This window comes from Camelus ferus, chromosome 20, assembly GCF_009834535.1.
Source record: "Camelus ferus isolate YT-003-E chromosome 20, BCGSAC_Cfer_1.0, whole genome shotgun sequence".
NCBI classification, from domain to species: Eukaryota; Metazoa; Chordata; class Mammalia; order Artiodactyla; family Camelidae; genus Camelus; species Camelus ferus.
In genome coordinates this window covers 20,257,140-20,278,624 of record NC_045715.1, presented here as the reverse complement: position 1 = coordinate 20,278,624, position 21,485 = coordinate 20,257,140, and the positions used below count along the sequence as shown (strand labels likewise).

At 50.9% G+C, this 21,485-nt stretch overlaps 3 protein-coding genes and 1 long non-coding RNA gene across 5 annotated transcripts; 2 read left to right on the top strand and 2 right to left on the bottom strand.

Moving 5' to 3' along the window:
• Positions 1–2,615: 2,615 nt before the first annotated feature.
• Positions 2,616–3,897, top strand: IER3 (immediate early response 3). Its single transcript, XM_032463501.1, has 2 exons — positions 2,616–2,872; positions 2,969–3,897. The coding sequence occupies exons 1-2, from the start codon at positions 2,663–2,665 to the stop codon at positions 3,224–3,226; spliced, it is 468 nt and encodes a 155-aa protein (XP_032319392.1). The 5' UTR covers positions 2,616–2,662; the 3' UTR covers positions 3,227–3,897.
• A 429-nt stretch (positions 3,898–4,326) lies between these two features.
• FLOT1 (flotillin 1) lies at positions 4,327–14,165 on the top strand. The gene is given in 14 exon segments (XM_006191623.3): positions 4,327–4,526; positions 4,835–4,891; positions 5,204–5,279; positions 5,365–5,455; positions 5,687–5,830; positions 5,976–6,095; positions 6,184–6,279; positions 6,469–6,621; positions 11,692–11,835; positions 11,837–11,874; positions 12,028–12,073; positions 12,192–12,329; positions 12,580–12,744; positions 13,721–14,165. Coding segments are annotated over 13 exon segments (1,284 nt in total). The 5' UTR covers positions 4,327–4,526; positions 4,835–4,848; the 3' UTR covers positions 13,751–14,165.
• On the bottom strand, positions 5,713–21,378 carry LOC116658378. Its single transcript, XR_004313762.1, has 3 exons — positions 21,368–21,378; positions 11,490–11,497; positions 5,713–5,854 (listed from the first exon to the last, which is right to left on the bottom strand). It is a non-coding gene; the product is annotated as an uncharacterized LOC116658378 (long non-coding RNA).
• On the bottom strand, positions 14,950–19,508 carry TUBB (tubulin beta class I). 2 transcript variants are annotated; one of them, XM_006191622.3, is made up of 4 exons: positions 19,178–19,508; positions 17,703–17,811; positions 17,312–17,422; positions 14,950–17,029 (listed from the first exon to the last, which is right to left on the bottom strand). In XM_006191622.3, exons 1-4 carry the CDS (start codon positions 19,232–19,234, stop codon positions 15,972–15,974), a joined length of 1,335 nt encoding a protein of 444 aa, XP_006191684.1. In that variant the 5' UTR covers positions 19,235–19,508; the 3' UTR covers positions 14,950–15,971. The 2 variants fall into 2 exon arrangements, with proteins under 2 accessions (XP_006191684.1, XP_014420587.1); XM_014565101.2 differs by lacking the exon at positions 19,178–19,508 and adding an exon at positions 18,049–18,071.
• Positions 21,379–21,485: the final 107 nt, after the last annotated feature.

The window sequence follows — 21,485 nt, the reverse complement described above, 5'->3', positions numbered from 1 at the left end:
TCATCTTATGCTACGAATGTTTCTTAGAGACATCTCTTCTCTTGGTTCCCTGTGTCACAGCCCATTTCAGAAACTTGCTTCCTTCTACCAGAACCTCTCTAGTAATATACTGTCTCTGCTTCAGTGTCTCCCCATCCAGGGCATATTTTTCATCCCACTCAATTCCCAGCTTTGAACTTGCCCTCCTTTGATGTCACCTTATGACCCACAAGCTCCCCAGTCTAGAGTCAAACCCAGTCTCCTGGCCTGCCAGCCAAGCTCTCCCCACTGCCCAATTCCTTTCCAGCCATCATCACTTTCCACTGTTGTTGAACCCCAATTTGCATACCTATGCACACTGAGGGCAAACTAAAATGTCAGAGTTGAGCAGAGAAAGATTTTTTTGCAAGCACCAAGCAAGGAGAAGGGGCAGTTTGTGCTCAAAACCCCAAACTCCTGATAGGTTTTGGGGAAGAGTTTTTAAAGGCAAAATTTGAGGTGAGGGCAGCAGGGTGTGTGACTCTCTTCTGATTGATTGGTGATGAAGTAACAGGACGGTGTTCCAGAAATCTTGTGCTCAGCATGGAGTTGCCCTCCTCCACCGGTGGGGGCAGAAGAACTCAAAGATATTATGTATCTTTCATAAAGGGGAACCAGTCCTTTATCTGCACTATTATTTCTTGGCTGTTCCTCTTTGTTTTTGCATTCTCTTCCTTCCCTTATTAGTAAGAGTTGGAACCTACTCTTTGGAACCCAGGGAAAGTCTAGGAGGCTGAAGTCTTTTTCTGAGGGCCCCACAGGGTCCTGCTGGGTTTCACCACTACTCCTTTACGGGAAACTTACCCTGAGATTGTTTTTCTTGTGATTCCCCAAACACATCCTGTACTTTTCCAGCTCAAGGCCTTTGCTGATTCCATTCTCTTTCTCAGTCATCTTCCACATCTGACTGTGTGGTATCCCACCCACTATTCAAGGTCATCTCCAATGCCATTCTTCCCTGAAGCCTCGCCTGACTTTTTGCTTGTTTTGTTTGGTTTTCTTTTCTTTTTTTTCTTCTTTTTTATGAGGGGGGAATAATTAGGTTTATTCATTGATTTCTGCTTGGAGGAGGTACTGGGGATTGAACCCAGGACCTCTTGCATTCTGAGCCTGTGCCCTACCACTTGCGCTATACCCTTCCCCCTCATCTGATTGATTAGACAGACAGGAACAGTAGCTCGACTAGGTCCCCCAACACTAAGTCTTCTGTTTTCTTGGCAACTGTGGTGCCCACTGTTTCTGGCTGGTGGCCCTCAGCAGCATACACACTGAAACCCACCTCAGTATTCTCTACGGGACCTTTTAAACAGGGTGCCTGGCCCCGGTGAATGCTCAAAAGTTGTTAAATTCTGTGTCCATGAGCAGCTGTTTCTGAGGCAGTTAGGGAGAGGTGTCAATTTCTCTTGAGTTATTATCATCACCACATTTGCCTAATGTCTCATAGTTTAAATGTTCTTCTCGTAAGTTTTGATAGTTGATCCAGACCATGGGGGACAAAAAGGAGGTGGCTGCTAACTTCTTGCCTTGGTATTTTGTGGTCCTCTGCTCCAGGCATGTATCAACATTTCTGCACATTGCTGGGTTGCCCCTGTGCCATCTCTGCACCTTTGTTTAGTGTGTGTGAAGTTCATAATGAAGGGGAATATGGCAGAATAGGCCACCCTACAATGTGCACTTTGGCATGTGGATATTTTGAGCTGAAGGCAGTCAAGACCCAGCAGACTCAGGAAAAGCGTTTTACCTCTCCCTTAACTGCCTACATAATTTAAGTAGGGGACCTGGCCCAGAGAGAGATAGCTTTTATCTGAAAGACTTACCTGCTTGGCAGGGCAACCATTTAATTACCCAACACCTGCTCTTCTCAGCCTTCTGTCAATTACCCACCTCCCCTTCAAGCTCCAGGCCCGAGTCTCATTCCTTAGCTCAGGAAGGTATATAAGCATCAATTGCCAGACTGACTTTGAGTCTTAAGTCTTCATGGGCTCCTGCAAGTCTGCAATTAAATGTTTTTTCCTGTTACTCTGTCCTGTATCAATTTAATTATTAGACCAGCCAAAGAAACTAGAAGAAAGAAGGGGAAATTTTTCTGCCTCTACAAGGTGGTGTGTGTGTGCGTGCACTAAAGCAGGCAGGGTTCTCTGTGTGCTAGTGTGTTTGTTTCTCTTAGGCTTCATGGCTATTTCTGTAATGACTTCTCTCTTACACTGTGTGTTTTCTGTATCCCTACAAATGTCTGAATGTGTGTGTGTGACTGGTTCCTGGACTTAGCTGGTCAGTGTTGCACCAGGGTGGCCAGACTTCCTTCTGTAAGCTGTCCTGCCTCCCAAAGATGGGGCTTGTGGCAGAAACACTTCAAACAGTCTGTGGGCCCCTCTCCAGCTGCCACATGTCCCGACATGTGCCCGCAGCCCGGGATTTCACCCGCCTCCACTCACAACTCACACAACACATACTTGGGCGCCTACCGTTGCGCTGGCCAAGTCTCCACCCCCATCTTTGCTTAATCTTCGGAATTTCCAGCCGGCCAGCCAACCACTCCCAGCCGCGGGTGGAGTTGAGAAGGACCCGCCCAGTTCTCGGGGTGCTTAACTAGCTCTGCAGGGCTACGGGTCCCCACTCATCTGTCTGCTCAGCTCAGCGCACCATGTGTCACTCTCGCAGCTCCCTCCCGACCATGACCGTCCTGCGGGCCCCGACCCCGGTCCCCTCCACCAGCCCGGGACCCCGGAGGGGCTCCGGTCCTGAGATCTTCACCTTCGACCCTCTCCCAGAGCCCGCGGTGGCACCCGCTGCGCGCCCCAGCGCCTCCCGCGGGCACCGAAAGCGCAGCCGTAGGGTCCTGTACCCACGAGTGGTGAGTGTCGCCGAAGTGGACAGCCCGGGGGAAGAGCGGGGTGAACCACCGGACGCCCGGGCCCTGACCTGTTCCCTTTGTTGTCCCCCCTCTCAGGTCCGGCGCCAGCTGCCAGTCGAGGATCCGAACCCTGCCAAAAGGCTGCTCTTTCTCCTGCTCACCATCATCTTCTGCCAGATCCTGACGGCTGAAGAGAGTGTGTCGACACCCCTGGCCCAGGAGGACACCCCCAGCGCCCCGTCCCCCGCACCCACAGCTGCGCCCCCGGTCGAGCCCCTTAATCTGACCTCGGAGCCCTCAGACTACGCTTTGGACCTCAGCACTTTTCTCCAGCAACACCCGGCCGCCTTCTAATTGGGGCTCTTCGTACTCCCAAAAGAATTCGAAGAACCAAAGAAACACTGCGCGTACCTGGTGCGCGAGAGCGTATCCCAAACTGGGACTCCCGAGGCAACTCACACTCAGAACACTACAGCGGTGACGCCAGCCCGAGCCTGGGAGAGACAGGCACCGACACGCCGGGGCTAGGCCAGATCGTGAAAGAGCGTCGTTAATTTATTTCTCATTGCTCCTAATAATATTTATATGTATTTATGTATGTCCCCCAGGTGATGGAGGGGTGTATGTAATATTTATTTTAACTTATGCAGGGGTGCGAGATGTGCCCCCTGCTGCAAGTGCAGATCTCTGGGTATTTATAGAGTTCTGTGGGATTGGTGGAGGCTGGCCCCAGAACGGAGCGAAGCAGGGAAGAGGGATGAACAGGACCCGGGTCCGGGAGGGCGCCGGGGCTGGAAATCAAGAATGGTGGTGGGTGGTGGGTTTAGCGGGTGACACTCGGTCCTCCAGCATCTCAACTCGCGAGTCTACTGTGCGACGCTTCGGCGGACCGCTGGGAATAAGGTCCTTGGCCTTCGATCTCGGAGTTGCCCCCAAGGGGTGGCTGAGGGGTCGGTGGGCTGTTAGGGCGGCTGTGGGGTCGCCCAGTATGTTCTGTGAACACAAATAAACTTGATTAACTGTCAGCAGTTCTGTGAGTCTCTCTTTGCAAGCGACGATTCCCCACTCTTTGCCTTCAGGCGCCAGGGCCAGAATGGAGCAGCCGTGACCAAGTCCGCAGCGTGCGCTCCTCCACTGGCTTGCCAGAGTCACGGAACCCAGCATCTGGTGACCGGATGCTGTGGTTCGTTGCCCAGTTCGTGGTTTTCCCAGTTCTCGCGGGGCAAATCCAAGATGAGTCGGTCTTCCTTGCCCCGGGTTGCGCGACACACGGAGGTCACGTCCCGCGCGACTGGGCGGGGCGTGGGACGGCCTGGGCGTAGCTCCCGGTCTGGGAAGGGCGGTGAAATGGAGCCCCAGCCCCCACCCGCCCCCTAGCCCCTGTGGGCCCGGCGGGCTGCGGACCAGAGCAGGGCCTGCCGGGAAAGGGGCGGGCCGAGCGCGCGGGGCCGAGGGGTGGGTTGGTCCGCCGCGGGGGGCGGGGTTGCGTCTGCCGCAGCAACAGGGTGCGGCCCGGTGGGGGGCGCGGGCGCCAGCGCGGGCCCAGCTTCCAGGAAGGTGGTCCGCGAGCGGCCCCCTGCTCACCTTCCAGGTCCCCCGCGCGTCCCCGGCCCTGCCCAGGACCCCCGGCCGGCCGCCACCCGCGTCCGGGAAGGTAGATGGGGGAGGGGAGATGGCTGCGGAGGAGCAGGGAGGGGGACGCAAGGGTCTGGGGGCCTCTAGGGGCCAGAGAGTTTTTATCAGATAAGGGAGAAACCGTTGTCACTGAAGGCGGGGACGCGGCAAGGGGTAGGGAGGTCTGCGAAATTTCGCCGGGGAAGGCCTTAGCGGATCCATGGGTGCGGAAAGGACAGGGACGCGGTGGCTGCAGACTGGGCGGGACTGACGGGAAAAGGAAAGGGTTCACTTCTGTGGACGCCACGGCGCCCCTTTCCATCCGCAAAGGCTTTCTCTCTCCTCCAGCTCCAACCTGAGCCATGTTTTTCACCTGTGGTCCAAACGAGGCCATGGTGGTCTCTGGTAAGTATTGTTCTCTTCTCAGCCAGTGACCCCCAAGCCCTTGCGAGTGTGGCCTCTGCCCTTCCCCTTCTCCCTACCAGCTCCCTAGCGCCAAGCCTTCCGCCCACCCCACTCCCCCGTGGCTGCAAGCCACCCCCTTGTGATTGTTCCCAGCCACCACCCTTCCAAGGCCAAAACTGTCCCCGACCCGCGTCAGCTCCCACATTTCCTCTTGGGGATTGCTACCCTTCTCCCTTCCCCAATTCTGTCTTCCACATTTCAGCTCTGCCGGGGCGATCGGCCACCGCAGCTCACTGCCCCCTCATCTTGCAGGTTTCTGCCGGAGCCCCCCAGTCATGGTGGCTGGAGGACGTGTCTTTGTCCTGCCCTGCATCCAGCAAATCCAGAGGTAGGTAAGAAGAGAACTTGGAAAGGAGAACCCTCGTTTCCTCTTTCCTCCTTTTCTCACTATCCACCCCTTCTTCTTCCCTTAGGATCTCTCTCAACACACTGACCCTCAATGTCAAGAGTGAAAAGGTTTACACTCGCCATGGGGTCCCCATCTCAGTCACTGGCATTGCCCAGGTGAGGCTTTCAGAGCCTTTCCCCCAAAGTCCACTCCCCCTTTCACCTTCTCTGTCCCCAGACATTAAGAATCTTCTGACCATGGTCTTCCCATCCTCTGCCTGCAGAGAAATTTCTCTGCTGGTCTCAGCTTCTCCAGGGACTTCCAAGGCACTTGACTTCTCCCCACTTCTCTCCCTGCTTTCTGCCTGGCTTCTTGACACCTTCACCACACCCTCCCTCACTCTACAGGTGAAAATCCAGGGCCAGAACAAGGAGATGTTGGCAGCCGCCTGCCAGATGTTTCTGGGAAAGACAGAGGCTGAGATTGCCCACATTGCACTGGAGACGCTGGAGGGCCACCAGAGGGCTATCATGGCCCATATGACTGTGGAGGTGGGCCTGAGAGCAGGGAAAGACCTGGAAGGGATTCCAGAGTGAGAGGGTGGAGGAATACCCAAGGACTGAGCTAGCCTATAGGAGACAGCGGCCAGAGGATCTAGAGCTAACATTCCTCTTTCCCTCCATCCTGTTATCCTAGGAAATCTATAAGGACAGGCAGAAATTCTCAGAACAGGTTTTCAAAGTGGCCTCCTCAGACTTGGTCAACATGGGCATCAGTGTGGTCAGCTACACCCTAAAGGACATTCACGATGATCAGGTAAACCTAGACCGTTCCTCCTCCCCACTTCCCTGCTCTCATCTCTTAAACCTTCCCGAAGACTGTGATATCTTTGTCTCTCCCACAGGACTATTTGCACTCCTTGGGGAAGGCTCGAACAGCTCAAGTCCAAAAAGATGCACGGATTGGGGAAGCAGAGGCCAAGAGAGATGCTGGGATCCGGGTGAGAGAGATAGGGATGACCATGGGCTTATTGGAGTTGGGATGGATTAGGGGCTGGTGAATTGGGGTTGGCCGAGGACACAGATGAGGCCAGGCCTGGGGTAAAGATGGGGAAACTTGGCGGAGAGCTGGTTCTCTCCCTGGGGCCTTCTCCCTTCTCTGACTTCCTACCTGATCTCTGCATGGACAGGAGGCCAAAGCCAAGCAGGAAAAGGTGTCTGCTCAGTACCTGAGTGAAATCGAGATGGCCAAGGCGCAAAGGGACTACGAGCTGAAGAAGGCCGCGTATGACATCGAGGTCAACACCCGCCGAGCACAGGCTGATCTGGCCTATCAGCTACAGGTCAGAGCCCTCATGCTGGCCCAATGGCCAGGCTCGACTTCGCTCCCTACCCGTTCTTCTTAGGCCACCACTCTTTCTCATATTCTAACTCTGATTCCCTTATTTGGGCCTCCATTTGCAACACAGCTCCTCCGTATGAGGAAGATGTTAAAGATCTAAACACATAGCTGAAAAAGCAAAGGAAAGGTCTAGAAAGGGTATGTTCCATAGGGATGATCGTGGCTTGGGGCAGGTTGTGCCCTGTGCAGGGGCACCTGGATGAGAAGGATGCAGCCCTTGCTTCACTCGCCAAGCTGTGCATCGGGCCTGGGTCACTAGATCTTCATCCACCCAGAGGAAGGGGCACCTTTTTCTAATTTGCACAGGCTACTTCATGGGCTCACAGCAGCTCTGGTGGTCGAAGAAGGCTGTGAGGAAGGAAAATGTGGACTTGGGCTTTGAATCCCACAAAGTGAGATGACAGAGCCCGGAGGTACAGCCGATCCTTATCATTTGTGGATCCCATATTTGAGAATTTGCCTCATTGCCAGAATTGATTGGTTACCCCAGAATCAGTACTCGGTACTGATGACCATTTGCAAGAGTGGGGAACAGTTTCAGTTGCCTGCTGTGTGCTTCCCAGTTGAGGTTGAACAAGATGTTCTGCCTTCTTGTTTTGACTCTTATACTATAAACAGTGTCATTTTCACAGTATATTCACTGCCACATTTTTCACACTTTTGTGCTCTTTGTCGGTGATTTCATAGTTTAAAATGACCCCCAAGCCTCAGTGCCGAAGTGCTGTCTAGTGTTCCTAAGTGCAAGAAGTCTGTGACGTTCGTGCCTGACTGAAAATAGGTGTGTTAGATAAGCTTCCTTCAGGCATGAGTTACAGTGCTGTTGGCTGTGACTTCGTTGTTAATGAGTTAACAGTATATATTACGTACGGTGTCTTTAAGCAGAAACACACATAAAACAAGGGTATATATTGATCTGTTGATGAAAATGTTGTGACCAGAGGCTCACAGGAACCCTACCCTGCATCCTAGGAACAAAAGTATTTGTTAATTCAGTGTTGATGGCTACTTTATAAAACAGAACTGCCGTGAATAACGAGAATCAACTTTGACGTACTTTGAGACGTGTACCGAAGGAGAGCAATATTATGAGATTCATTTTTGCCAAGAGTTGGTACAGGCTGAAAGCATGAAGTGCAGCACATCTGTAGTTGTGATGTGAAATCCCTGGGTGGCTTGACAGGTACCTGAGTGTGGCACAGTGATTTGCTGCTCAAGGTGTGGTCCACTTACCAGCAGCATCAGCATCCCTGGAGAACTTGGTAGAAATACAAAATCTCAGGGTCCAGCTCAACCTACCCAATCAGAATCTGCATTTTAGCATAATCCCTAAGTGATTTGTGTACACATTGGCATTTCAGAAGCATTAACAGAGTGGAAACCACTAGCCTGGGTGGGACTTAACCCACTCAAGGATAAGATCCTTAATCTTCTACACATGGCTTCCATCGTTGGCAAATCAGGGTTGCAGGGTTGGGCTGGTTTGGGTTCTGTTCAGCTTTTATTAGTTCCTCATTCTGTGCCGGGCTTTATGCTGGGTGCCGGGGAAATCAGGATTTATTCAATGGATATCTATTAAGTGCTTACTGTGTGCCAGACATTGTTTTGGAGGTGAGTATATAAGTATGAAAAAGACACAATAAGATTCCTGCCCACATGGAGCTTAGCATTACAATGCAAGAAACAACTAATAATCAAATAACTTTCACAGGCTCTAAGTATGTTGTTTAAGTGCTATGAAGGAAATAAACAGATGATGTGAAATACAGTAGGGGAGATACTCTGTTAGGTCAAGGTGGTCAGAGAAAGCTTCAGTGAGGAAGTGATATATGGGATAAACCCTGAAGATGAGAAAGAGGCAGCAAGGTAAAGAGTTGTGGGCTGAGAACATTCTAGGCCAGTGCTGTTCAAATAGAACTTTCTGTGATAATGGAAATGCTCTATATCTGTGCTGTGATGTCAAGCACTTGTAATGTGGCTCCTGTGACTGGGGAGCTGAATTTTAAATTTATTTAATTTTAAGTAATTTAAATTTAAATAGCTATATGGGGCAAGTGGCTAGCCAGGGGATCAGCATGTGCTAAGACCCTGAGGTAGGAAAGAGCTGGGTATGTCCCAGGAACAGAAAGGAGGGTTCTGATCTGGCATGGCTGCTGTGCTGTGAGTGAGGGGAGGCAGGCGGGCCAGGTCACATAGGATTCAGGTGGCCATGACAGAGACTTAGAAGAAAATTCAAAGCACAATGGAAAGCTATTGGAGGACTTTAAGCAGGGAGGCACTCTGGTCTAATTTATGTTTTTACAAGGATCAGTCCAACAGCCATGTGGAGAATTGATTGTCAGAAGAGAGGAAGCAGGGAGATGAGTTAGAAGGTTTTTCAAAGATGATGGATTGAATAAATGCAGCTAATTGCACTTCCTCTTAAAACCTCATTAGACCACACAGAGTGATTTAAAAAGAAAAAGGTGGAGAGAATAGGAACAGAAGGAACAGAAACCATAGCATCATTTTGGAAGCTGGAAAGCCATGGTAATTGACTAAGCAGGTCTGAGAGAGCCGACCCAAAGCTGCAGGGGAGAAAACTGTGAAATGATCAGAGGCTCAGGACCTGGCAGCACGAGGGGCCTCTGGAGCTGTCATGAAGATGGTTGAAATAAGGAAAAACAGGTGAAAAGTGACTTCTTAGGTAGACCCCCTGTCTGGCTCCCTCACTGCTCCAGTAAACTTCTGGTGGTTTATTATCTAACGAGTAAACCAGAGGATGTGACCCAGGGCCAGCGGGGCACAGGTGAGGGCCTGGATGCTGTACCAGTAACAGGCATGAAGTGACTGCCTGTTGAACGCTGGCCGCTTCCCCTTACCCCTCACCCCACTTGTCTCCCAGAACCTCCATCTTCCAAAGAAGAGATCAGAAAACTGCTGTGGGGAACATGAGCAATCCAAAAGAAAAGACTGGAAGATCCTGAGTCAGAGGTTCCTCAGCAGATGATCTGCCCAGGTCACCCTTGAGTGAGGCTGAAAGCCAGTGAGCCTCACCCACATACCTACAGCTTCTTTCCGGTGTTTCAGACCTTCTTCCCTGTGAGCAGAGAAGCAAGGACTACCTGACATATGAGGGAGTCCTGCGACATGGAAGACTAGACCAAAACCACAAGCAGCAAAGCAGTTTGAAGGATACATACTGTGCAGGGAGAAGAAAGCTTAGAAAAATTAATATCCTCTAGCAGGGAGGATATAACTCAAGTGGTAGAGTGCATGCTTAGCATACACAAGGTCCTAGGTTCAATCCCCAGCACCTCTTCTAAAATAAAACAAGTAAACCTAATTACCCCCCCAAATTAATATCCTCAGTGAGATAAGAGAAGAATTCACATTCAGGATATCAGGATTATAGAACAGAAAACAAACACAAAAAAAGAGCTTTTAGAAATTAAAAAAAATTTTTTAAGTCACAATGCAAGAGAGATTCTAATAAATTTCCCAGAAAATAGAACAAAACAAATGGAAACATTAGGAAAGAATACTAGAGGCTAGTCCAGGTGAGCCAATAGAACAAAGCAAGCGGAAGGAAATCAACAGTGGAAAAAATTCAAACATGTTTATCTGACTTTTTAGATTGAGATGGTCCACCAAGAGCCCAACACAGTGAATAAAAGAAAATCTACCTTAAGACTCATCATTATGAAATTTCAGAATGCTGAGAATAAAGAAAAAATCTAAAGGTTCCAGAGAGAAAGACTAGATCTCAAGCAAAGGGTTGGGCATCAGAATGACTTGTGATTTCTCAAGAATCAAGAAGACCATGGAGCAATGCCTTCAAAATTCTGGTGGAAAATGATTAACAACGTAGTCATCAGTACTCAACCTATAGTCATTCAGACAGAAAAGTGGAATGAAAATCTTAGAGAAAGAAGATCTCAAAAAATGTATTGCCCACCTAGTCTTTCTGAGGGAGCTGTTGGAGGCTGAGTTTCTCCAAACAGTGGGCCAAAGGAGAGAGAGGCTGAGGGGAGTGCTCCAACACAGGACCATTGTGATCCTGCACAAGGGGTCAAGAGCAAATAGTCCAGTTTGGAACAAGTTTGAAATTTTAGGGTCAAAGACAGTACATGGTGTCATCTCTAGAAGCACCCATCCTCTGGAGTGAACAGATGGGCCCAGTAGAGGCAGGAGCACTATCTCTTGTGTTGATGGGCCCCACAGGGAGGTGCATGGCTGAGTCCGAGCAGTGAGATGAGAAGTGCCCAAACCTCTACTCACTTACATCTTGTCAAGAGTCTTCTGATCCCTCTAGTCTCCAAGAGATAAGAAAATGCAATCTGCCTAAGTGAGAGGAAGCCTCTGTATACATGTTGTAGTTGCTGGAAGGATACGCAAGAAGCTGGTCACGATAGTTGTTTCTGGGGAAGGGAGCCAACCAGGTGGCTTGAGAAGTAGGTGGAACCTTGCTTATCACTGTTTACTTTTTTGTTAGAATTTGGATCACATACAAAAGATAAAAATGAAAAAGACACACACAGCACCTCAAAAAGAAAGTCAGTGGGAGGCTATTCAGGAGTCAATTGACAGTGGCTTGCACTAGGGTACCCGCAGCACAGATGGAGGGAAGTAGATGGATCTGAGAGAGACTGGAGGTAGAGGATGGCCACCAATGCCCTCCAGATGCTCATACTCTAGAGGGAGATGCGGTGGAGAAATAGAGGAAGATGGGAGCTCAAGGAGGGATGCTTCACCTGGCCTGAAGGAGAACAGGGGCTGGATCCCAGCCCTTTGCGGCCCTGAAGCTGAGACCACCTGGGGAACAGCCCTAACTGTTGATACTGGAGGGAGGATCAGGTCACCCACCCCCGAACCGTGCCTTGGATCAGTACCAGAATGGACTCCACTGGGCAGGCTGAGCCCACTGGGGACCGACTTCATGTACCTGCTGCTCTATTTTTATATCCCGCCCTGGAGCACTGGCTTCCTGGGTGTTTGCTCTTCAGCTCTGACTCTGAGCCTCCCTCCTACCCAGGTGGCCAAGACGAAGCAGCAGATCGAGGAGCAGCGGGTACAGGTGCAGGTGGTGGAGCGGGCCCAGCAGGTGGCAGTGCAGGAGCAGGAGATCGCCCGCCGGGAGAAGGAGCTGGAGGCCCGGGTGCGGAAGCCAGCGGAAGCCTGAGCGCTACAGGCTGGAGCGCCTGGCAGAGGCAGAGAAGTAAACACCCCTCCCGGCCCCTCCGGGCTCCTTCACACCTGGGCGCCCCCAGAAGAGAAGCTGAGGCCTCCTCTACCTGTACCCCTTCTGTGGAGTCTGTCCCAGAGCAAGGGCTCCTCCTCAGCTACTCCTTCCACTTCCTTCTCTGCCCAGGTCCCAGCTGATCATGCAGGCAGAGGCAGAAGCCGAGTCTGTGCGGGTGAGTTAGCCACTGGCTCTTGCCGGTCGGTGGAGGGAGTAGGGGTTGTTGCTCGCCCTGGGATTTCTTGTCCTTAACTCCCACCATCAGTAGCACAAGTATCCTGTGCTCTCCTCAGATGCGGGGGGAGGCCGAGGCCTTTGCCATAGGGGCCCGAGCCCGGGCGGAAGCTGAGCAGATGGCCAAGAAGGCAGAGGCATTCCAGCTGTACCAGGAGGCTGCTCAGCTGGACATGCTGCTGGAGAAGCTGCCCCAGGTCTGGGGGTCATGTGGGCACCAGCAGAGGAGGGACAGGACCAGGGAATCAGGGGTGGGGGAAATGAGGGACTTGGGGAGAACCAGCCTAGGGGGCCATAAATCAGGGCTGGGGATTACAAATCAGTGATCAGAGTGAGGCAGGGTGATCCTTGCTGTAGTGAAGAACAGGGATCTTAAAACCCAGGGTAAGGAGTCTTAGGAATGGCAGGGTCAGACCGCAGGCACTGAGTGTGCGTCTCACCTACCAGGTGGCAGAGGAGATCAGCGGTCCCTTGACCTCGGCCAATAAGATCACACTGGTGTCCAGTGGAAGTGGGGCCATGGGGGCTGCCAAAGTGACTGGGGAAGTGCTGGACATCCTGAGCCACCTGCCAGAGAGCGTGGAGAGACTCACAGGCGTCAGCATCTCCCAGGTGAGGGCCTCTAGGGTGGGGGCCATGGAGCCAAATTGCCAGGTTCCTGTGGCACATGACGCAGTGGGCCCAGCACCCAGGAGGTCTGGGGGCCACTGACATTTATTAATTGCTTTCCATGTGCCAGACACAGTGCTAAGTTTCTACACAAAATGGTTTAAAAAAATTTTTTTAAATCAGACTACCTTTGGGGTGTGTAGGGCTTTACAAAGTAAAAAAACTGAACTTTCAACATGTTAGGTAGCTTAGCCCATGGCATACAGCTGGTGAAGCTGTGTTTCAGACCCGGGCCCGCTGTTTCTGGGGCCTGTGCTTGTGGTCGCCCCACTAGCAGAAGGAGCTAGTTGTAGCCTGTTGACAATTAATTCCAAGGCCCATCACTGCTGTCCTTGGTGCCTGTTTATTCACCTGTAGATTATGGTAGAGATCAGAGGGCAGGATCTAGAACCAGACTGTTTTGTTGGAATCCTGGCTCCAAAGACTGCTAACTGACCTTGGACAAGTTAATCTTCTCTGCACCTGTTTCTTCACCTTAAAACCAGGGTTAATTAAAGTAACTATCCTGTTGAATTGCTAAGGGGATTAAATGAATAAATATTTGCATGTTGTTTAGAACAGTGTTTAGCACATGGTAAGTACCATATAAGAGAGTTAAATAAAAAATGCATACATAAATAAAAGCATTGGACCATAGCAGTGACCTTCAAGCTGGATTCCTTGAAGTCTCCCTGAGGCCTGCAGTGGAAAATTGGGAGCTAAGGAGGGTTGTGCAAGCAGGGCTCTGGCCCCTTCACCCACTTGCAGTAAATCAGTCATTGTTATACAATGACTGCTTGGCAAAGGGGTGAGGTAGGGTGCCAGAAAAAAACTACAGTACTCCTGGAAATTTGTCTACCCTGTAGCCCATTCATCCAGATGAGGTCCTGGGAGATTAGGGTACCTGGTCCCTAAGTCATCACTGTCGTCTTTTTGCCAGGTGAACCACAAGCCTTTGCGAACAGCCTGAGCCCTCGACCTTCGTGATGCCCACCCTCGTAGCTCAAGCCTCATTGCCTGAATGGTCCCCACATTGCATGCACTTAAGCTGGCTACCTGAGCTGTCCTTTGACAGCAGGGTTCCAACCCTCATCTCTCCTTGCCAAACAGCCTGTGCCTTGCCTTGGAGGGGAAAGGTTGCTCCCTTTCCCAACCCCACACTGCCAAGACTGCCCGTCCCCCAGGGGTCCCATGCCAGCCTTCTGATGATCCCACCCCTCAATGTATTTAACTTAATTACTGTCTGAGCCTGTTGTCCAGAATTCTTTCCTGAGACTTGAGGGGATGGTCTGCAGGTTTTCAGTTTTACTTGTCAAATAAATGCTGTTAATAAGTACTGATAGTTAATGAAACAGAATTCAGAATAAATGCTAGAATGCATCTTTCCCCCTTGCATTCAATAGGCTTTTTAAAATGGGAGAAAGGCAGTAGTTAACTTGTGTCCTGTTGAGTTGCAGGATTAATTTTTCCCCCAAAGTTGCTTATAGTCAGAAAAGCATGCTGAAGTGGAAGCTATCTGAGAATTACATTGGACCCTAGAATTACTGAAAATATGGCCAAGGGAAATTATTTTTAAATTTCCAATTGTTACATTTGAGGATATCTTTGAGACTGTTACGCTGCGCTCTTTAAAGCATGAGGTACTAGGTGGAACATAACCTTAGTTTAGAATGGGACCATCATATGACATCCCCTAGTGATTGCCTTAGGTTGACTGAGAAAACCCACAGCATTACAAAAAACAGCGACATCCACCACCCAAAGGAACCCTCCATGTGCTGTGCATTGAAAGTGGCACAACAGTGGCTTTCAGCTCCATGCTTTCACGATATTCTTCTGGAATACCATTAAAAGACTGGTGGGGTCCAACCCATTTCTGGTTCAGTATACCTGGGCAGGCCTGAGAATATCCGTTTCAAGGGGACACTGATGATGCTAGTCTGGCAACCACTTACTTAACATTCATGTCATTTCCCCTTTTCTATCCCTAGATCCTACATCTGAGCCTATGCCTATCCTAGCTATTAAGCCTGGTACTGGTGGTGGGTACCAGCAATTAAGGTATAAAGATATTTTCATCACTATGGGAAGCACAGTATATAGCATTAACAATTTGAGCCCCATGCCTCCACCAGCAATCTTTCCCTGAATGAGCACACGTCTTGCAACTTTTTTTTTTCAATTCCCATTTATTTTTGGCTCTTGGGGCAGTCATCTTTTCAATATGAAAAAAAGCAGCAAGTTCAACACAAAATAGAAATCTGAAGTGTAGAATAGGACAAAACCAAGGTTGAGGGGGAAAAGGCAATAGCAAAAGAGATGAGATGTTGCCAAGACAGGGTATCCTGTCCCCTCTCCGGGGAATGACAAACATTTAGGCGGCAGCACACCCCTTTCCAGAAACACACAAAAGGGCTGGTATTCATTTTTTATGCAGGAAGACGGAGTGGGGAGGGCCTTTCTGGAAGTTGACAGACCAAGGCTAGTCTCTCCTTGACCCCCTTTCTGAGCAGGAATAAAGGAAGGAATCCCAGCACTTAAAGGAAGCAAAGTGGTAGAGAGGGAAGGATCCCCCTTGACAGGGTGGGGCCAGACCCCTGCAAAAGAAACAGCTCAAGGACAGAGCTTGAAGGGAGACTGAAAATGGAGATAATACTGTTAACACCTCCCTGGAAACTGAGAGCACGGAGATACCTGAAAATTAGGACTTCCACAGCTTGGACGGCCCTCTCCAAACCCCCACCCTTTCCTTGTAGGGACTTCTCCCTGCTGTGAGGTTGCTTGGTTTCCTTTCCCCTGGGCTACCACATAGGGCCTAGGATGGTAGTCACCCATCCGGGTTTTCAGCACACAGTTCTAAATGGGATCTGATGAGATCCAGCTTCTTGGAGAGTTATCTTGAAAAGAGAGGGGAATGTTAACTGGACAGATGGGAGGAGTGGGCACCAGAAGGAAAAACAGGGTTACCCAGAATGGCAGAAATCTAGGTTTCCCAGAGTGGAAAGAGAGAGGAGACATTCAACAAACAACAAATATTTATTGAGCGCCTATTATGTGCCAGGCACTGTTCTAGAACCCACCCCCCCCCAAAAGAAACAAGATAGAGGCAGAAAACGCGAATTCTGAGGGAAAGGGGCGGTTGAGGAAGAAGGCTGAGGGGACTGAGAAGGCTGAGGTGATGGGGCTCGGCCTTAGGCCTCCTCTTCGGCTTCCTCACCGAAATCCTCCTCCTCTTCTGCGGTGGCATCCTGGTACTGCTGGTACTCGGAGACGAGGTCATTCATGTTGCTCTCAGCCTCGGTGAACTCCATCTCGTCCATGCCCTCACCTGTGTACCAGTGGAGGAAGGCCTTCCGGCGGAACATGGCAGTGAACTGCTCCGAGATGCGCTTGAACAGCTCCTGGATGGCTGTGCTGTTTCCGATGAAGGTGACTGCCATCTTGAGGCCACGGGGTGGGATGTCGCAGACGGCTGTCTTGACATTGTTGGGGATCCATTCCACGAAGTAGCTACTATTCTTGTTCTGCACGTTAAGCATCTGCTCATCCACCTCCTTCATGGACATCCGCCCACGGAAGACAGCAGCCACGGTGAGGTACCGGCCATGGCGGGGGTCACAGGCAGCCATCATATTCTTGGCATCGAAGACCTGCTGGGTGAGTTCGGGCACAGTGAGGGCCCGATACTGCTGGCTGCCACGGCTGGTGAGAGGGGCAAAGCCGGGCATGAAGAAGTGGAGACGTGGGAAGGGCACCATGTTGACTGCCAGCTTGCGGAGGTCAGCATTGAGCTGACCAGGGAAGCGAAGGCAGGTGGTGACACCGCTCATAGTGGCTGAGACGAGGTGGTTCAGGTCCCCGTAGGTTGGCGTGGTCAGCTTGAGGGTGCGGAAGCAGATGTCGTAAAGGGCCTCGTTGTCGATGCAGTAGGTCTCGTCGGTGTTCTCCACCAACTGATGGACGGAGAGGGTGGCATTGTAGGGCTCCACCACAGTGTCGGACACCTTGGGTGAGGGTACCACACTGAAGGTGTTCATGATGCGGTCAGGATACTCTTCACGGATCTTGCTGATAAGCAAGGTACCCATCCCAGAGCCTGTGCCCCCGCCCAGCGAGTGGGTCAGCTGGAAGCCCTGCAGGCAGTCACAGCTCTCAGCCTCCTTCCGGACCACATCCAAGACCGAGTCAACCAGCTCGGCCCCCTCTGTGTAGTGGCCCTTGGCCCAGTTGTTGCCTGCACCAGACTGACCTGCAGTGGGGTCAGAAGGCAAACTTGATTAGTAAAGTGTGAAAGATACATGGCCACATTTCTACTTTTGGAGTAATACTGGGAGTGTGTCTTCCTTCTCTCTCCCCTATGATACACCCCCAACACCCCCATTAACTAGCTAAAGCAGTCACTACCTCCACTCTCCACTAAACTTATACACATCCCTGCACGCTCTCCAGTACAGTCATTTCCTAACTCTTGCTGTCCCGTTGCACACAAATAAGTTGAATAAGAGTATCTACTACTACCTGTATAACTCACCAAAAACAAAGTTGTCTGGTCTGAAGATCTGACCAAAAGGACCTGAGCGAACAGAGTCCATGGTCCCGGGTTCTAGATCCACCAAGATAGCGCGAGGAACATATTTGCCACCTACACGGAATAAAGTAGAAGAGTAAACACCGGCAGATGTAAAGGCAAGTAACATCGGGGCTGGGAGACAGCCGGGGACTCAAACTTGTGATTCCAGTCGCTGACACCAGGTGGCAGCAGAGCTATTTTTGGGCCTGGGTGGAGAACTGAGAAAGACCTCCAAAGGGAAAGGATGGATTCATTCAAAGGGGAAAAGGGGTTTGGGGGTTTCCCAGGGATGGAACGAGAGCTGGGAGAAGTGGGAAAGATGGGACCCATGCTTCTGGGCTCCTGCCCTCACCTGTGGCTTCATTGTAGTACACAGAGATGCGGTCCAGCTGCAGGTCGCTATCCCCATGATAGGTGCCGGTGGGGTCGATGCCATGTTCATCACTGATCACCTCCCAGAACTGCCAGAGAGCAATGAGTTACAGCAGCTCAGTTCCAGATAATCATACCCCACTACCGCCATTTTAACTCCGGACACGCCCATGGTGGGCCCTCCCTAAGGCCTGGCATTCCTTCTGTCGGCCACACCCTTTTCCCTATATCTCTGCGCCCCCGGGAAAGTCGCAGCTTTCACCGCTTGGGATGAGATGGGAAGACGCGATCGCAGGCACCGAGGTAGGTAGACAGAGGCGGCCGACCTGCTCGGAGAAGCGCACGTCCCGGTCCCGCAGGACCAGAGAAAAGAGCCACTGCCGCAGGCACCCACCCCCGCCCTGCACGTGACCGCGGCGCACGCGCGCGCCGACAAAAGGAGGCGCCGAGCGTGGGCGGGGCCGAAGAGCGAATTCCGCGCGCCAGGGGCGGGGCTCGGCTAGAGCTAGCGCGCCCCCAGCCGGCCGGCTGGGCCGCATTGTCCCAGCGCGCCAGGGGCGCCGGGTCCCGCCCTTCTGCTACAACGTAGCAGCCGCACTTCCTCCCCGCCCCTCCCCCGCTACACTATAACCGCGCGCGCAAAAAAAAAAAAAAAAAAAAAAAAACCTTCCCTTGGCCCCGGAATTTTCTTTGGTAGCTTTCCCCCTCTTGCTTTAAATGAGGACTTTTCCCCTTTGTCCTACCCTTTAGCCCTGAGGGGCCCCTTAAAGAAAGCCCCCTACCCCACCTTTCCCCTCGACTTCTATCTTCGTATCTTCATGCCCTGAAAGGGTCTCTGTAAGGGTAAATGAAAGGGAGTGAAGTTAATCCAGCTCATACTAACCTTCCATACACGGAAAACTGCTGGACCACTCTTTGGAGATCGCGTGTGCGCGGGGATCCCTGATCTTTTGTAAAGGATATCGCGTAGTGCAGCCCCCCCTGGCGCGTCGCGTCTCCCACCTTTGAATCCGACCTCTCTGCAGCTACCCACCAGCCTCGCCCCTTTCCTCTTAGCCCTACGAAGCCCCGCCACGGGGATGCACATGGGAAAAACCTCGCCTCGCTTTGTCTCGGGCCGTTTCCGCATCACCCTCGTTCCCCGGTCCTCGGACCGTTAGGAAGAACCCCTTTTAAGTGAAATTTTACAGAAGCTCGGTTTTCCCGCCCCCTAAACCTGAAGGGTGCTTTTAACAGCCTCTGCAAAAGGAGCCTGCCGAGAAAAATAATTCCTCATTTTTCAAAAGCAAATCCTAGCTACAAACGTGTACTATACATATAAAACTTTCTTTTGGGGAGGGGGGAAGCTTGACCAAAGATAGAGGGTGCAAATGTTTTATAACCATTCTTCACAATTTGACTGGATTTTTCTCTTCTCAGAAAGAAATATAGTTAAAAGAGGTTAAAATTCCTTACCTTGGCACCGATCTGGTTGCCACACTGACCAGCCTGGATGTGCACGATTTCCCTCATGGTTAAAATTTATTCTAATCTTTTTGCTCGCCTCAAGGTGTGTACGGGGCAAGAAAATGATAAGTAATTTGTTTTTCTCTGCTGCTGGTCGCAGGCTGGAAGGATGGGACGGCCCCGGAGGCTGCAGCAGCGAGGTCCGAACGCGGCGGCAGGAAGGTTCTGAGAGGGAGAAAGGAGAGGGGAGGGCGCGGAGGAAAGGCGGGCAGGGCGGGGCGCGCGTGCGCCGGGGCCAGGAGGCGGGAGAACGCGCCCCGCGCCGCTGTGGGGAGACAAAGCCTCACTGAGGCTGGTCCTGATTAGTCCTTGCCGGTCATGTATCAGACGTCCATTGGTCCCTGCTCGGGGTGGACGAGCGCAGTCTTCCCTGGGAGTTGTAGTCCTCTATTGTTGTCCACGCTGGAAAATGAAAGGACGAATGGGTGGGTACTGGGTTTGGGGTTTTAGGTATTTGGGTCTTTTCAAGAAAAATGACATTGCGCAAGAGTTTTTTCCTCTATGCCTGAGTGTTTTGGTGTAAAAAGAATAGTTTTCGGGGGTGCAGGAATTGGGAACCCTGGGGTGCCAGGCGTTGGAAGGTGGAATGGGGCACGCCCTGAAAGCTCCCCGCTGCGGTAGCTCTTGGGAAGACAGAATTGCTTAGCTCAGCAAAAACTGGGCAGAAATGCGGCACCCTGTTCTGCTAACAGCTGGTCCTTTGGTGACCCAAGACATGAACTTCAGTAAGCCGCTGCTCCCCCAGATATCTCAGCAGGAAGGAGGGGACTGCCCTCCTGCCATTTCCTTGGGAGTTTCCTAATGATAATGTTTAGAAAGAGAAATAAAATTGCAGCCAAGGGCTTTTCAGGACAGAGATGTAATTGTGCGGAGGATCTGTTCAAAGAATAAATTGAATGGTTTAGAGAAACCGATATACCCGAAGTTTCGGTCCATGTAGGGGATCTGGGCCTTAGAGCAGCGTTTAACACGTTTTCTCTTGTCAAGCAGAGAAGTATAGGGTGAGATGCCTGATAGAATTTCAGTGTCTTCCAGCCTGCGTCTCTAGGCACTTTGATGGAGTCACTGAATTCAGTGACTAGGTGGCTGACCATTGCAACCGTCCAAGATCCTCAGGATTGAAATAAAAGGGATGGGGGCATGAAGGGAGAAACTTGGATGAGCTCAAATCTTAGCATCATGCTTCTTCTCGAGGATTAATTCACTTGAGATACTAAGTGTCCACCAAACCAGGAGCAAGGGATACAAAAATGATTAAGAATTAGCTTCCTGTCCTCCAGGATCTTGCAATTTTGTGTCAAGTGTATAAACAATAGAGTGTGGTAAGCATTATGATAAAGGACATGTGGTATCAAGGTCATCATTGTTAATTCACAGTGAATTCAACATACGTTTCTCAGTCATCTTCTAAATAAAAGAACATCAAGTTGTGTAAGACCCCACTACTCACTTGAAATAGAATCTTTATGTTTTACTGCATGATCACAATGAAAGTTACATATTTTGTGGTAGTGGAGAGAGTTCAGAATTTATAGAGAACTTGTTCCAATTTGTCTCTACTTTACCTTAGCTCTAGGTACCTAGGCAAGTCATTTAACTTCGCAGAGCTCCAGTTCTTTCTGTAAAACCTATTCCTATTTGCTTGTTCTAGTCAGAATGAAGTGAGGTAATAAAAGCAGAAAGTCTTCCTAAATTATGTCAAATTGTTACTATTCTCTTCTTGTCTTAGTATGAAGTTTAATGAAATAAATGATTTTATCATCCTTCAACCCTTCAAAGATCTCGGTCATTTAGGATGGGTTAGCAAAATAGTTCTATCGGTTCTCCTAGGGATCTTAAGGAAAATGACCTCAAGATGTCCATCAGGACTGTAGTCTCAGGGAGAATATGACATGACTTCTAAACGAGCCAAATCAAAAGGAAATGAACTTCTATTGCAATGAATACTCAAGCGCCACGCCTACGGTCTAATCTCCAAACTGCAGCCTTCAGCCACGACTGCAACCCGCAACCCATTTTCATTTCTCATGAGTCAGCGGACACCATGTCTGGGAGGACCGAGGAAGGACGCTCTAGCCGCACTAGATGGATCGGGCGGCAACTAGGCTAAGCCCCTCTATCTGCCCCTTGCAGCCCGACTCTGTGGTCGCGATTTGGAAATCTGCGCGGGAAGTGGGCGGTGGGTGGGGAAGCGACAGTGGGTTGTCCTTTGGAGCTGCCCAATCAAGGTGCGCTATCCTGTGCGCCTTCGGCAGCC